Source organism: Chelonoidis abingdonii, chromosome 6 (genome assembly GCF_003597395.2).
Source record: "Chelonoidis abingdonii isolate Lonesome George chromosome 6, CheloAbing_2.0, whole genome shotgun sequence".
NCBI classification, from domain to species: Eukaryota; Metazoa; Chordata; order Testudines; family Testudinidae; genus Chelonoidis; species Chelonoidis abingdonii.
In genome coordinates, this window is record NC_133774.1 from 94,936,766 (window position 1) to 94,950,560 (window position 13,795).

General features: G+C 39.7%; 1 protein-coding gene across 1 annotated transcript in view; it reads left to right on the top strand.

The window, feature by feature from the left end:
- GLIS3 (GLIS family zinc finger 3) overlaps positions 1 to 13,795 on the top strand; it is a 273,434-nt gene that overhangs the window by 185,530 nt on the left and 74,109 nt on the right. Inside the window, exon 6 of the mRNA XM_032801814.2 lies at positions 708 to 818. Within this exon, the coding sequence (XP_032657705.1) occupies positions 708 to 818 (111 nt within the window). The remainder of the gene's footprint in view (positions 1 to 707; positions 819 to 13,795) is intronic.

Genomic DNA, 13,795 nt, shown 5'->3' on the forward strand with positions numbered 1-13,795 from the left:
GGGGTGTCAGAGAACAGGCAAGTTAGAGCAAGTAGATGTGACTTTTAGTGAATCTAAAAACAACTTACATGGACATTCCATGATTGTATATGTTGGCAATATTGTATATTTGTGATTGGCAATTAAGAGATGAAAAAAATTGTCCTGTCCTTTACATAAAAATACATATTCTTTGCATATTCCTTTTTATTGCCTTCAGTGTTTTAGAACTATAGTGTTTAAAGGTTGCTTTGTTGTTGTTTCCTCTCTTTGTCATGTAGTAGACTAACTTTTCTCTTATTCTCTGTCTTTCTGAAGCAGGTTTCCTCTATAACTCTTAAGCAGTCTGTCCAGGACTTTACTGCAGTTTCTTTACCTGACTTACTAAAGAATGTAATTTCTGACTAAGTCAAAGATTGCTGTGAGGGTGACATAATTGTAAGTACTACTGGAGATACTCATTCATAATGATAAAAAGAATGAGGTTAAAGGAAATATGGCATGGTAAAATTTAAAATAGGCATTTAAAGATTCATTTACTTTCTCTTGCTTGCAAACCTTCCTTTCTTTCCTCATATACCATGCCATTAAACTACTGGGCATTCTACCTGTGGTACTACTCTGTGTAGCCAATCAATAGCAAGACCTCAAATGGATTTTCCCCAGTTAAAATAATCTGTGGTTTAACCGATTTTTCTGTGTGCTTTTTTGGTTTGTTTTTGTTTTAGAAACCTTATGCATGTCAGATTCCAGGATGTACTAAGCGATACACAGACCCAAGCTCCCTGAGAAAGCATGTAAAGGCACATTCTTCCAAAGACCAACAGACCAGGAAAAAGGTAACTTTCCCAGAGGATTGTTCTGCATAGGAATTATATGGTGAAGGTAATGTTGTACACTAAAAGTATTGAGACATCTTAAGTACCAGCACTTGTGAAACTGTAAAGCCCTGGTCTGGGACTGCTTAATTAATGAAACCATCCATGAATAAGTGGTAAATCCAGTGTGTGCATAGATGATACTTTCAGTTTTGACTCAACAAAGCTGATTGTTTTACTAGAAGTCCAGCAGAGATTATCATCTGTTGGTATAATGATTAATCATAACGAATATATGTAACTCAGTATATGGAAAAATAATTTTGAGAAGGGAGATTTATTTGTAAAATTCTTTCACCACATAAGTATATTGTGATGCAACATCCAGTTTACGCTGCCAATCTGAGATAAATAGATGTATGTTGAGGATTGATGGATGGTAGGTCAAACTGACCTGTATAGAAACATTAATTATATTTTCATACATCCCAGCCATTTTCAAACATCAAGCTATTCCACAATGCTGAGTCTCAGGTTTCTCAGTCCCATGGGAAAAACAGTTAGCCGAGGACATGATGTGATTTTTTCCCCACATCTCAAGCCCATTTTTACTATAAACCATATTATACTGTTTTAGACCAATGAGGATAAGTGCAATGCTTTCATTTAAAAAACTGATGAGGATGAAGATGGCCTTGTCTGCACTACCGGGGTAAGTTACGCTACTCCAGCTACATGAATAACATAGCTGGAGTCAACATAGCTTTGCTTGATTTACTGCAGTGTCTACACTGCACTGTGTCGACAGGAGACTCTCTCTTGTCAACTTACCTTACTCCTCTTGTTCCAGTGGAGTACTGGAGTCAACCAGAGAGTGCTCTGCGGTCGATTTACAGGATCTTTACTAGACCCTGTAAATCTAACCCCGCTGCATCAATTGCAGCAGCATTGATCCCCGTAAGTGTAGACATGGTCTTAGAATAATATAGAGAGGGTTGAAACCCTAGAGTCATAACCCCTACAGAAGGGACTATATTTAACGTGGGTGACAGCATGATTGCCCTTGATTTGAATGGTAACAATTTTTGTTTAGACAGTGTCTGAAATACTAAAGCATAGTCTTACAAACTGCAAAATGTAGGGCTAGATTGTGATTTAACTGTTTGCCCTGAGCATGTATCTGTGCTGCTCCCAGAGACCAGGGAATGAATTTTAATTGTTGGGAATTATAATTTACTTTCTAATTCCCCCTTGTGTCAGTGGAAAAGTAATCTCCTAGTGGTCATTACTGTGCTAGCTGGCACCTTGACCCAGCCCTGTCTGCCCTCTCCTTGCCCATGCGTGGAGGAGGGCTGGTGGTGGTCCTGTGCAAACTGGTCTCCTGGCTGCACTGTGAACCATAGGGCACATAGCCCGTGGAGAGGAGCAAAGGAGTATTATATGCCCCCCACTTACTGCCTTGTGTCGGCATGTGAGGCAAGCAGTGGTCATGGCTGAACGTTCTGTCATATTTACCTATGACACATTAAATAAAACTTGGATAATGTATCTGAACAGAGGGTATTAAATTCTTAGGTAACATTACATAATTGAATGTAAAATAATATGGTGTGCTCTGTACATAATTGTATCAAATTGCAGGAGTATGAGGGGTACTATTCTTAGGATGACATTTCCCATATGTTTTTGTTCATTTTCCATTCTTCTGTTAGAACAGTTTAAAGCTGGCCCTTTTAACTCCGCACATGGTCATTTTTTTTAGAATTACACTGAAAGTTGTTTAGTTTTTCATCCAATCCATTTGATAAGGATTTATTTATCTGAGATGGGTTAATATATGGAAGTGGAAATAAGTCAACTCAGCAAAAAAACAAAGGAAGAAATGTGGCATCAATCAAGCCAAATGTTTAAAAACATGCACTGAGGTTGCAGTGTATATTATTTACAAGGTACAGCGTAGTTACTGGACCTTTGAGAACTTATAATTGCTAACTCACATCATGCTTTGGTATTTGAAATATTTCCTGGCAGTAATAATAATAATAATAAAAAGTAAGAAACAATAAACCTTTTAAGGCAGAATTAAGATTATTTATGACTTTAATTAAAAATGAAAATTGGCTTAATGTCAAAAAAGCCTTTACAAAAAATGTGAATTCATCAAAAATAACCATAAAAATTCCAAGGTGATAAAGGCACAGTGGAGTAATAGTTCCAGCCCTGGGGAACTATTCTGTTGAAAAGAATGAAACCCTTTGCTGTCACACCCTGTTAGTCATAGATTCATTTAATATATCTTGCCTGACTGCCTCTAATCCTCATTTTAACCTCCCCCTACACACTAAATGACATTATTTTGGTGTCTTAAGTTGCTAGCTATCCAAGATTGTACACTGAAATATGTTCTTGATGTTACACAGATTTTAAATAGCAGGGAAAATGTATTTGTGGCAATGAAGATGCCCTGGAATAAACTACTGTACTCCCCATGTCATTCTGAGGCCACACTGATTCTTCCACACAACTTTTCATAATCCATCCTCAAAGCTCCTTGCCCCTCCCTTTTCTTTGTAACGTAGACCAGAGAGATGTTGCAGTGAGAATCAAAATAGAGTATCTATCTATCATGTAATAACTTTTTGCTGATGTGATTTTGTGCTCTATTGTGCAAGGCAAAGTGCCTGATTCTGCAGTTCTTTTTTAGGCAGAACCCCTTTTGATGTAAATTTAAGTCTTTCCTATTAAGGGAATGAATTCCTGACCCATGGAAGTCCGTGGCAAAACTATGTATAATGTATGCAGTTCAACAAATCTGAGCAAGAGTTTCTATTTTATTTTTAAATACAATATTGAAAATAAAACCCAAAAGTTTAGCTACATCTAGTTTTTCATCTTGTGAAATTTCTAAGAAATTCCCCACATGACATCAGAAAGGGGATGGAGGGGAAGAGGGGATCAGAACAGAGAGTGAATGCAAAGCCAGAAATATCAAATATCTGATCAAAGAAGTCTAAAATGCAATTCAGATCATTTTCTATTTAAAAGGTCTTTAATGACTTTCAGTCATGCATGGAAAACTGTATACAACAACAACACAGAATATTTTCTTTCTACATATTTTAATTGGAGATAAAAACAACACATAAGAGTATCTTTAAACAAAATTAAAAATGCAGCCTCCATATTTGGAGTCCATCTCCCTAAAAACAGTTGGTGTAACTATCCCTAAGCATAGCCTATGGAAATCAGCAGTATGGAAGTACAGATAGTGCTCAGATTGGGAGAAGGTTGAATACTGGCTTATAATGCCTCTGACGTATTATCAGCAGTAAGACATCCCTACTTCCGTGTTATCTCTTCCTTTAAACACTTCCTTTTATGCCAGGGAAATGCAATAATTCAGTGTAGTGAATCTGAAAGACAACAAATTTGAAAACACTTTTTTACACAATGTGCAATTACCTTATGGAATTTATTACCACAAGATACCATAGAGGCCAAGAGCTTAGCAGGTTTCAAAAAAGTACCAGATATTTATGTGAATGATGACTGTATCCACAGTACATTCATTAAAATTTTTAAAAATCCCCAGATTTATAAGGGATATAAATCCTTATGCTTCAGGACAGAAATCAATGTCATAGTAATGAGATTAGAAAGAACTTGGTTATTCCATAACTGGTCCCTTGGGGTTTCTTGCACATTCCTCTGAAGTATTTGGTCTGACCCACTGTTGCAGACAGCATAGGACTGGATTGATCTTGGGCCTGATCTAATTCAGCAATTTGAATAGTTCTAAATGGATTAACAAAAATTAATTTAATTCTAAATGAATGAACAAAAAAATAATTTTACAATCTGTGTTTTCTTGCTTTTTCCTCCCCCCATTCCATTTTCACTCCTTTTCTCCTGTTCTCGCTTTCCATGTCCCTTCTCATTCTATCTTCTACTTTCACTCAGTGTGATTTTTTTTGAAGATATGCAACCAAAACTCATATAAACTGTAATGGGAGGTTGGGGTGCATATGCTAAGGTAAAATTGGTCCCAGTATCATTCTATCTTTGTTTCTGTCTCTTTAATAGACTCTGCTTTTCTCTTTTCTTTTCTCTCCTCCCTTACCCTTACCCTTGCTCTGTCCCCATACACATTCTGTATCTGAACTATTTCTTCAGAAATATATATGCTAAAGCAACTAAATGTTTCACATTTAATGTTTTCACTAATCATTTTGTAGTATGGATAACATATTGATACAGAGTCACATGGATCATTTTGTCTCCCATTCATGATTATATAACAATCCTGTGGCATCTTGACTTCAGTGCACCTACACAAATGGTGAGAATCTGGCCTTTTAAAGGTGAAAGCTCCAAAAATGACATAAAATCTGCTTTCTGTACATAAATATGTCCCAGCTTCAATATCCAATACCTCGGGCCATTCCAAGTGTTATGCTTTCTGTTGAGAAGTTGGGAATCCCTCTATCCCAAAGGAATGAAGCTCCAGTTTCTAGCCCTGTAGTGTCATGAAGTAACAGATTTTTATTTAAAGAAAGACTGTCACAGGCCTAGGACTGAATATTGCTCAGTCTCAATCTCAGGACTGTGTGACCTTTACAGAGAAAATTCTGCATTTGGGGGTAGAAGTAGTGTTGCCAGGTGTCTGGTTTTTGACTGGAACGCCTGGTTGAAAAGGGACCCTGGTGGCTCCAGTCAGCACCATTAAAAGTCCGGTCAGCGGCGAAGTGGGGCTAAAGCAGGCTCCCTGCTTGCCATGGCTCCATGAGGCTCCTAGAGTAGTGACATGTCCCCTTTCCAGCTCCTATGCATAGGGGCAGCCAGGGGGCTCCGCACACTGCCCCCACCCCAAGCGCTGGCTCTTCAGCTCCCATTGGCCAGAAACCCTGGCCAATGGAAGCTGCAGGGGCAGTGCCTGTGGATGGGACAGCGCACTGCAGAGCCAAATGGCCGCACCTCCACATAGGAGCCGGAGAGGTACATGCTGCTGCTTTTGGGAGCTGCTTGATCTCCCAACCCCCTGCCCCAGTCCTCATCCCCGTCCCACCCGCTGAACCCCTCAGTCCCAGCCCAGAGCACCCTCCTACACCCCAAACCCCTCATCCCCAGCCCCACCCCGGAGGCCACAGCCCCAGCCAGAGCCTGCACCCCCCATCACCCCAACCCCCTGCCTCAGCCCTGATCCCCCTCTCACCTGCCAAACCCCTCAGTCCCAGCCCAGAGCACCCTCCTACACCACAAACCCCTCATCCCCCGCCCCACTCCAAAGCCTGCACCACCAGCCACAGCCCTCCCCCTCCTCTCCTGCACACCAACCCCCTACCCCAGCCTGGAGCCTCCTTCCACATCCTGAACCCCTCATTTCTGGCCCCACCCCGGAACTCACACTCCCAGCCCAGAGCCCGTACCTCCTCCCACACCCCTGCCTCAGCCCAGAGGCCCCTCCCATACTCCAAACCCCTCATCCCTGGCCCCACCCCAGAGCCTGCACCCCCTCCCACACCTCCCTGAACCAGTCTGGTGAAAATGAGTGAGTGAGGGTGCAAAGAGTGAGCTACAGAGGGAGGGAGGATGGAGAGAGCAGGAGTGGGGCCTCGGAAAAGGGGTGAAGCAGGGGTGGGGCCTCAGAGGAGGTTTGGGGCAGGGGAAGAGCAAGGGTGTTGGATTTTGCTCAAGTAGAAAGTTGGCAACCCTAGGTAGAGGGAAGAAACAATTACTGTAATTGTTATTTCATTTCTTCTGACAAATATGTAATGGGTGAGAGGAAGATTCATGCAAATATAGACAAATAGGAAAAAATTGGAGGTAGAAAAGTAGGAGGATAGAAGGTGCAGGATATTTGCCCGAGATAATCCTCATAATATTTGTTTTTACCTTACATTTCCTGAAATCTGGCAACCATTTCTAGATTATGACTTTGTTTGATTACTCTGCAGTCTGAAAAGTATGAACTGATGCATCTGGTAATTTTTATATCCATTCATCTATATGAGGTAGAGGTAAATCCCTCTAATGTCTACGGACCAAATCCTGCGGTCCTTATTCTGGGAAAATCCTGTCTGAAATTTATGCCTAAGGGCCAGATGCTGATACCCTTGCTCATATTGAGTAGTTCTTTATTCCTCTATTAGTTCCCTGAAGCCAGTGAGATTACTAAAGAAGTAAGGTACTACTCAACATGAATAAGGTGTTGTTGTTGTTGTTGTTTTGCAGTCTGTAAGCTTAACATTTTCAAAGGAAAGTTCTGCATAGAAATTTCTTACATCTGTTTAATTGATGATTTTGTATTTGAGCATGACCATTCTATAGCCCTTTTCTTTATTAGACTCCTGTACTGAAGTTACTATATGGTAAATGACAAAACTAAATCAGTAACAAAATCCACAGCTCATTCTGTTGACCCAGCATTGACTGAAAGCCAAGTTAGAAAATGCATATCATCATTACTTCTTTATAAGACAAATTTGATGGGGAAGCTGAACTACAGTCCTGTATGAACAAAGGGACGTTATCCTTTTCATACAGACATACTCCGAGATATGATACACTATTTCACCAGAAGCCCTGCTTAAGGAAAGTGTATTTGTAAAATGTATGATAATTCTTGTTCATTTTTATTGTTCCCACTTTTTTTTTAAAAAAGCAACCCATGCAGTAAATGAGTCTGGCCTTCTTCATATTTTTGTCTGTGTGTAGATCATGTCATGAACCAAGAAATCCACTTTCAACTTCAAAGTGGATTTTTTTTTCTAGTCTTTTAAAATATATTTCTGTTACATTAAGGAAAACCTATTGGAGCCCTCCAGTGGCCAAAATAGTACCTCTAAATTCCCATAAATATTAAGCAGGGAGAAGATAGCCTAGTTGACTATGTCAGTCTTATAATTCCAAGATATAAAGTTCATTTCCTGCAGTTGCTGTATTTTTAATTACAATGTCCAATGTATTTATAATTACACTGATGGACAAATATTATTCATGACACTTTCATTTAGCTAAGACAGTGATGTAACATATTTCTGCAAAAAATATTGAAAGATTGTTAAAGAGAAAAACAAATAAAATTAGGTTAAGTTGGCCTATGTTGTGATATCAGTAAAACAGCCCTGGTAGTCATTTAAATAGTTAAAGTAAATGAGACCACCAAAGATGACTTTAGAACCTCTCTTGGGGTTCATAAATCCACAAATGAGAGCCCTGAAGTGAAAAGTGAGAGCCAAGTTAGACCTAATACTGTCTTGTTTATCTTGATCAAACATCTAGTCCAGTGGTTCCCAAACTTGTTCCGCCGCTTGTGCAGGGAAAGCCCTGGCAGGCTGGGCTGGTTTGTGTACCTGCCGCGTCTGCAGGTTCGGCCAATTGCGGCTCTCAATGGCTGCGGTTCAGTGCTCCAGGCCAATTGCAGCTTCTGGAAGCGGTGTCCAGTACGTCCCTCGGCCCGCATTGCTTCCAGCAGCTCCCATTGGCCTAGAGCAGTGAACCGCAGCCACTGGGAGCCGCAATCAGCTGAACCTGTGGACATGGCAGGTACACAAACCAGCCTGGCCTGCCAGGGGCTTTCTCTGCACAAGCAGCGGAACAAGTTTGGGAACCACTGTTCTAGTCCTTAGCCATTTATATAGATATCACATCTTTTAATAGTTCTTTATTTGCAAACTTTACTATTTTTAACATTAGATGTTCTAGTTCAGATTCATTATAAGGCAATCTTTGAGACATTGATCGCTTCATTGCACTGATACTAAATAGGACTCACTCTTATGGAGCTGTTTCTGCATCATTTTAGCTTGTTCAAATTGCTCTTAAAAAAACCAAACCTGGATTCGTTCTGCCAGGTAACTTACCATCTTGACTGGTTCTGTAACATTAGTAAATGCAGGTTTGAAAGACTACCACCTTTGCTGCTCTGGGTATTCCACTGTTATATACAATGTCATTCAGCTGAGCAGCTAAAGATTAGAACAACAGTGTCACTAGTGCGGAACGTGAACCTCAATGAAACAGTGATACGGTTGGGCAGCTATTTATTTATCAAGAATTTGTGTCTCTCCCACAACAATTGTGCTATGTGTCTTCTATCCCTTCTTTTGTTTATTTTAAGGCTATTTAAGGCTTCTCCTTTCATACAGTCAGTATCTGATACATGACACTTCAAAAAATTGTTCAAATGTTTTTAGAAGTTACTTGGAATTAGTTTATTGGATTTGTATATTAGTCTGATGAATGTCGCAAAACACCTGACTTTTTATTTCACCAAAGAGTCAGGGGTCTTCCAAATGTCACTATTAGAATGCTAGGGAGGTAGAACATCTTATTTGTCATAGCAGTTGGTTCTGGGGAAGGACTGACTATGCAAACATTTGCCAAGTTTGCTACAAACATAGTTCAGTTTTTCCTGAAAAATCTCCCTTTTTGGTACCAGAATTGGCAGAGTGAAAACTGGGGGCTTTGCACAGCTGCTCTCAGTGAGCTCATAAAACAAACAGCCCAGGAAAAAAAACACTTCATACGCTATTGTTCCCATGAAGTCCATCAAGCGGCTTTCTGAGTTTCTCTCATTGGCTCTGTCAAATTGTGGAAGTAAATGAGGTAGGGTGGGAGAAGAGCACTTGCTCAGCCTTTTCTCTAATGTTTAAAAAAACCTGAAGGAGAAAGTTTTGGCTTTACTCAAAGCAGGATTTCCTGAACTGACTCTCAGATGCATTTTAATTCTTTGAATGGTAGCTCAGGCTAGAACTGGTTGGAAATTTTTCAAATGGAATTTTTTGTCATTGAAAGAATGGTCTTGTTCAAAAATACATATTTCCATATTAAAATTTTAGTTTTTCATTTTTTCAATTTTTTAACAAAACTGGAAAATGAAAAATTTAAATCTTTCATGGTTTACTATTTTTTGAGTGGCAAATTGTAACAAAGGGAGGAAGAACAAGAAAACTGAAAAACATGGAGGGAAATGAAAAATTAAAAACTTTGAAAATGAAAATTTTCTAAATCAAATATTTACAATGAAAATGTATGATAAAAATGTCACGTACATGAAAAACTGTTCCTTTTCAAAATCTGCAGAATGAATATGACTTCAACGTTTTTCACTAAAAAATGTTTTCCATTTTTTCATCTAGTCTAGTTGGGTACATCGTTTCCTTGTCTCCTCTAAGCTTCTACCTTAATTTTTATTGGGGATTAAACAAGCTTGGCTTGATGTTGGTAAATCTGAATTAAGTGCTTTTTTTAAATATCCAGGTTGTTGAGATTGTGTTCTTTGTGAAATTAATGCTCTGAGATGTGAACACTGTTATAAGGGAGCCTGAGAACAAACAGGAAGCAGATAAACAAGACTGAAATGTAGTGTCTCAGGGATCAGTAGCATTTTTCAATATGGCTGATAATTGTATAATCAGAAAAGGCAACTTCCTTCAGATCTGCAGGAAGTCTAGAGTGATCGGATAAATACTGCAGATGACAATGAAGAACAGAGGTAGCAGAGGTGGATTTGTGTGACTCAGAATATCTGGAAGGAAAATGTTAAGGCTATGAGGTTGGGGTCCTATTTCCCCTCTCACTTACACTGTGTTTATACATGTGTAATTCCCCTGGCTTGTGTGGGGTAGGAATGTTTAAGTTAAAGTGGAGTAGGAGCTACTGACTCACACCTTTCTACATGATGTTCCAGTTCCTGGTTGAATAAATTACCCCAATTCAGACTTCCTTACAGATTGGTAAAGCAGGTGTACATAGCCTCAGCGAGTGAAAAGGGATCTCTTATACAGCCATTCACATCACTTCTGAATTTGGCCCGCTGTCACTAGGATTTGAGGCAATTCACTTTGACTAAAACCCTGCATAAAGTCCAAGTATCTAGGCTGTATGCAGGTGAAGGGCAGGGGAGGTGAAATCCACCCTTCCAACCCTGAGACCAAGACACATGGGCTGCATTCCAGCCAACCTGTGTCTGCTATTCATGTGAGCTGAAATAGTAGCCACAACCCTTCCACAATCCTTATGTGTTGGGGCCACAAGAGCCTCATCAACATGGATTATGTGGCCACTCCCTGGCTAATTCCAACCATTGCCCTCCTTGCCAGTCTGTGCTGGCATTGGGAAGAGAGACCCCTTCTATAGCTTCAAAATTTTGCAAAGATACACTTGCTAGCTCATCCAACAGCCAACCCTCTTTCCCCACAATGCATTCCTAATACAAATGCTATAAGTGATGCAGTGCCTGATTTGTGCACCATAGGTCAATTTCATCTTCAGGAAAGAATCTGGATCACTGTTACTCCTCTGGACCTTGGCCATCCTGATAAGCTCTGTATCCCCTAGCAGGTTGCTTTTATGTCTGACTTACTCAAATATATAAGGCTGTCTGTCTTAAAATATGAAAAAACAAGCAAAATGGATAGAGTAAAAATAGAGGAGCCAAAAGACATTCTCAGACTATAAGACATATGATAGTTCTACATTAGCCTGTAACAGGGGTGCTGGAACAGTGTTTATAGTGGGGGTGCTGAGAGCCATTGAACCAAACTAAACCCTGTATATAATGGAACCCACTTCAAGCCAAGAGTCTGCAGCATACCCCGCATCCCTAGTTCCAGCCTATAATTAACAACATCTAAAAAGGCTTGACAGATAGTTTACTTTTATTGTCCGCTATGGGATGATTTGACAAATACATCCTTCTCCCACAAATAATACAGATCCGGTTTTATAAATATGAGCAGCATATAATGCTGTGTGATGTCATCTTGATTATTCATTGTTTACACTGTTTTATGGTCAGGCCAAATTCTCTGTTTAACTTTTATGAATATATGTTGATTTCACCCCAGTAGGGCTGAAGTTACCTGTTTGTTTGCATAGACTTTGAGTAAATGGAGTTTTATGCAAATGTTTGGGTTTAGGGGAGGTCATAGATAGAGCAGGATGTCCAGGGTTTTTCTTTTGCTGAAATCTTTGGTTCAGATTTCATTCTACAGAATTGTTTCGAGTTAGTTTTTTCATTCTCTTGCTTTAGTCTTTTTAATCCTTTCCCCGGTATTTTAAAAGGATCTCTTTCCCTGTGGAAACAATGTTAGTGCCTTTTTGCTGAATGCCTTACAAATGTAGCAAATAAACTCACTCTTTTTTCCCCTCTCTCTGTCACTCAGAATGATTGCCAAGAGAAGCAGGAGCCATGAAGGGCTGAAACTTTATTCTATTGATATTCAGCAGTTATTAGTGTGTTGTGTTAGTGACAGCAAACAGCAATGTTGTAGATTATTAGCCTACATGTATCTGGAGAAACTGTTCATAACAAGGAGGGTGTTCAGAAGCAGGACAAACAGCTTTTCTCTGGCTCCTAAAGTACCAGCCCTGTATAATTCTGAGTCTTTCAGTTTTAAGTTGCTCTTGTTTAAACTCTTAGTTCAGATTTCACTGTTAGTACCGCAAAAGGGAGAGAATTGAGTAAAGTGGTGAGGGAGGAGGAATCTATTTTATTGCTGTGAGAGCAGATGAATTTAAGGATATTTTCCCCCCACTTGTTTTCTATGGAGTCCATTTAAAATATGTCATTAGTGCAAACAGAAGTGCATTCAGAGGGTAAGGGTCAGTGAGCAGTGCCCGTGGCAACTAAGAAACTATTCTGCACAAAAAATGCAGTAAAGAGTAAGTGTTTTAATCCTCAACTTTAATCCCTTTACTTCCTGTTCTCAAAATGAAATATAAATCAGGCACCATGGAGTGCAGCAATTTTTCCTGAAAGGGACATTGGCGAGAAAAGGATTAGTAATGGGCAGAAGTGTTTAAGGAATTTAATCACACAATTTGTTGTAAAACTTTTGAGACTATGAGTGACCAGTTCTTTTGAACCTGGCCAATGAAAAACAACAAAACATACTTTGAAAGTGATTTGAGGGCTAGCTGTGGCTGACACCCCCATTTGTTTTTGTTGTTACATCATTGCAGCAGTTGCTGTGACTTGAGAAACCATGGAATGTACTTGGTGTGCCCACTGAGAAGGCTCCAAGATGGGGGTGGTATTTTAATGGTGGTGTATAGAAGACTCTTCTGATCTCTAGGAAACAGAGAAAATAAAGCAACCTGCATTTTTTATCTTGCTATTGCGGTTGCTGCAGTTGTTATAATCAGGAGATTAGCAAGGCACCATGACGTTAATATTTACCAAAAGACTGCTTCCTACTCCATTTTTCCATCACTGCTTTCAGTCCTGAGCTTTCCCTTGTGCTGGTATAGGCTTTGGTGATATGGAGTGTAGTGGTACATGCTTAAGGAGGAAGAGCTAGCATCATACTTGAAGAAATAAATACATTGTCACATGGCCAAAAAACAAACAAAAAAAGAAAATGAATCAAAACACAGCTGAAACATCCCTAAGTGCAGCAATGTTTGTTATGCCTGTATTCCACCTTTGTTATCAAACTATGCCCCTTTTCATTCATGCCTTTCACCTCTCCCTTCAGGATTTATATAAGATTGTTTCCTGCTACTTTTATGCATATTCCTATGACGCTATCACAAAGACTTGTCAGTAAATAGTTCAGCAACTGGGGGTATAAAATATATAAGCAGATATCAAACTCTTCCCACTGAAATCCTGTGTCCATGAGCTATAGAACCTGATGATCACTTCTGTGTTAGTGCCATATACAATCTCACAGATTATGAGTGATAAAGGTTCTGCAGGCTACATTAGGTCCTTGGTGTTACCTGTGCAGTCCTTTTGCCTTCACTGGTTTTACAAAAGTATAACTGATTGGAACTAAGGCCTGGTCTACGCTACGCGTTTAAACTGATTTTAGCAGCGTTAAACCGATTTAACGCTGCACCCGTCCACACAACAAGGCCCTTTATATCGATATAAAGGGCTCTTTAAATCAGTTTCTGTAATCCTCCCCAACGAGAGGAGTAGCGCTAAAATCGGTATTACCATATCGGATTAGGATTAGTGTGGCCACAAATCGATGGTATTGGCCTCC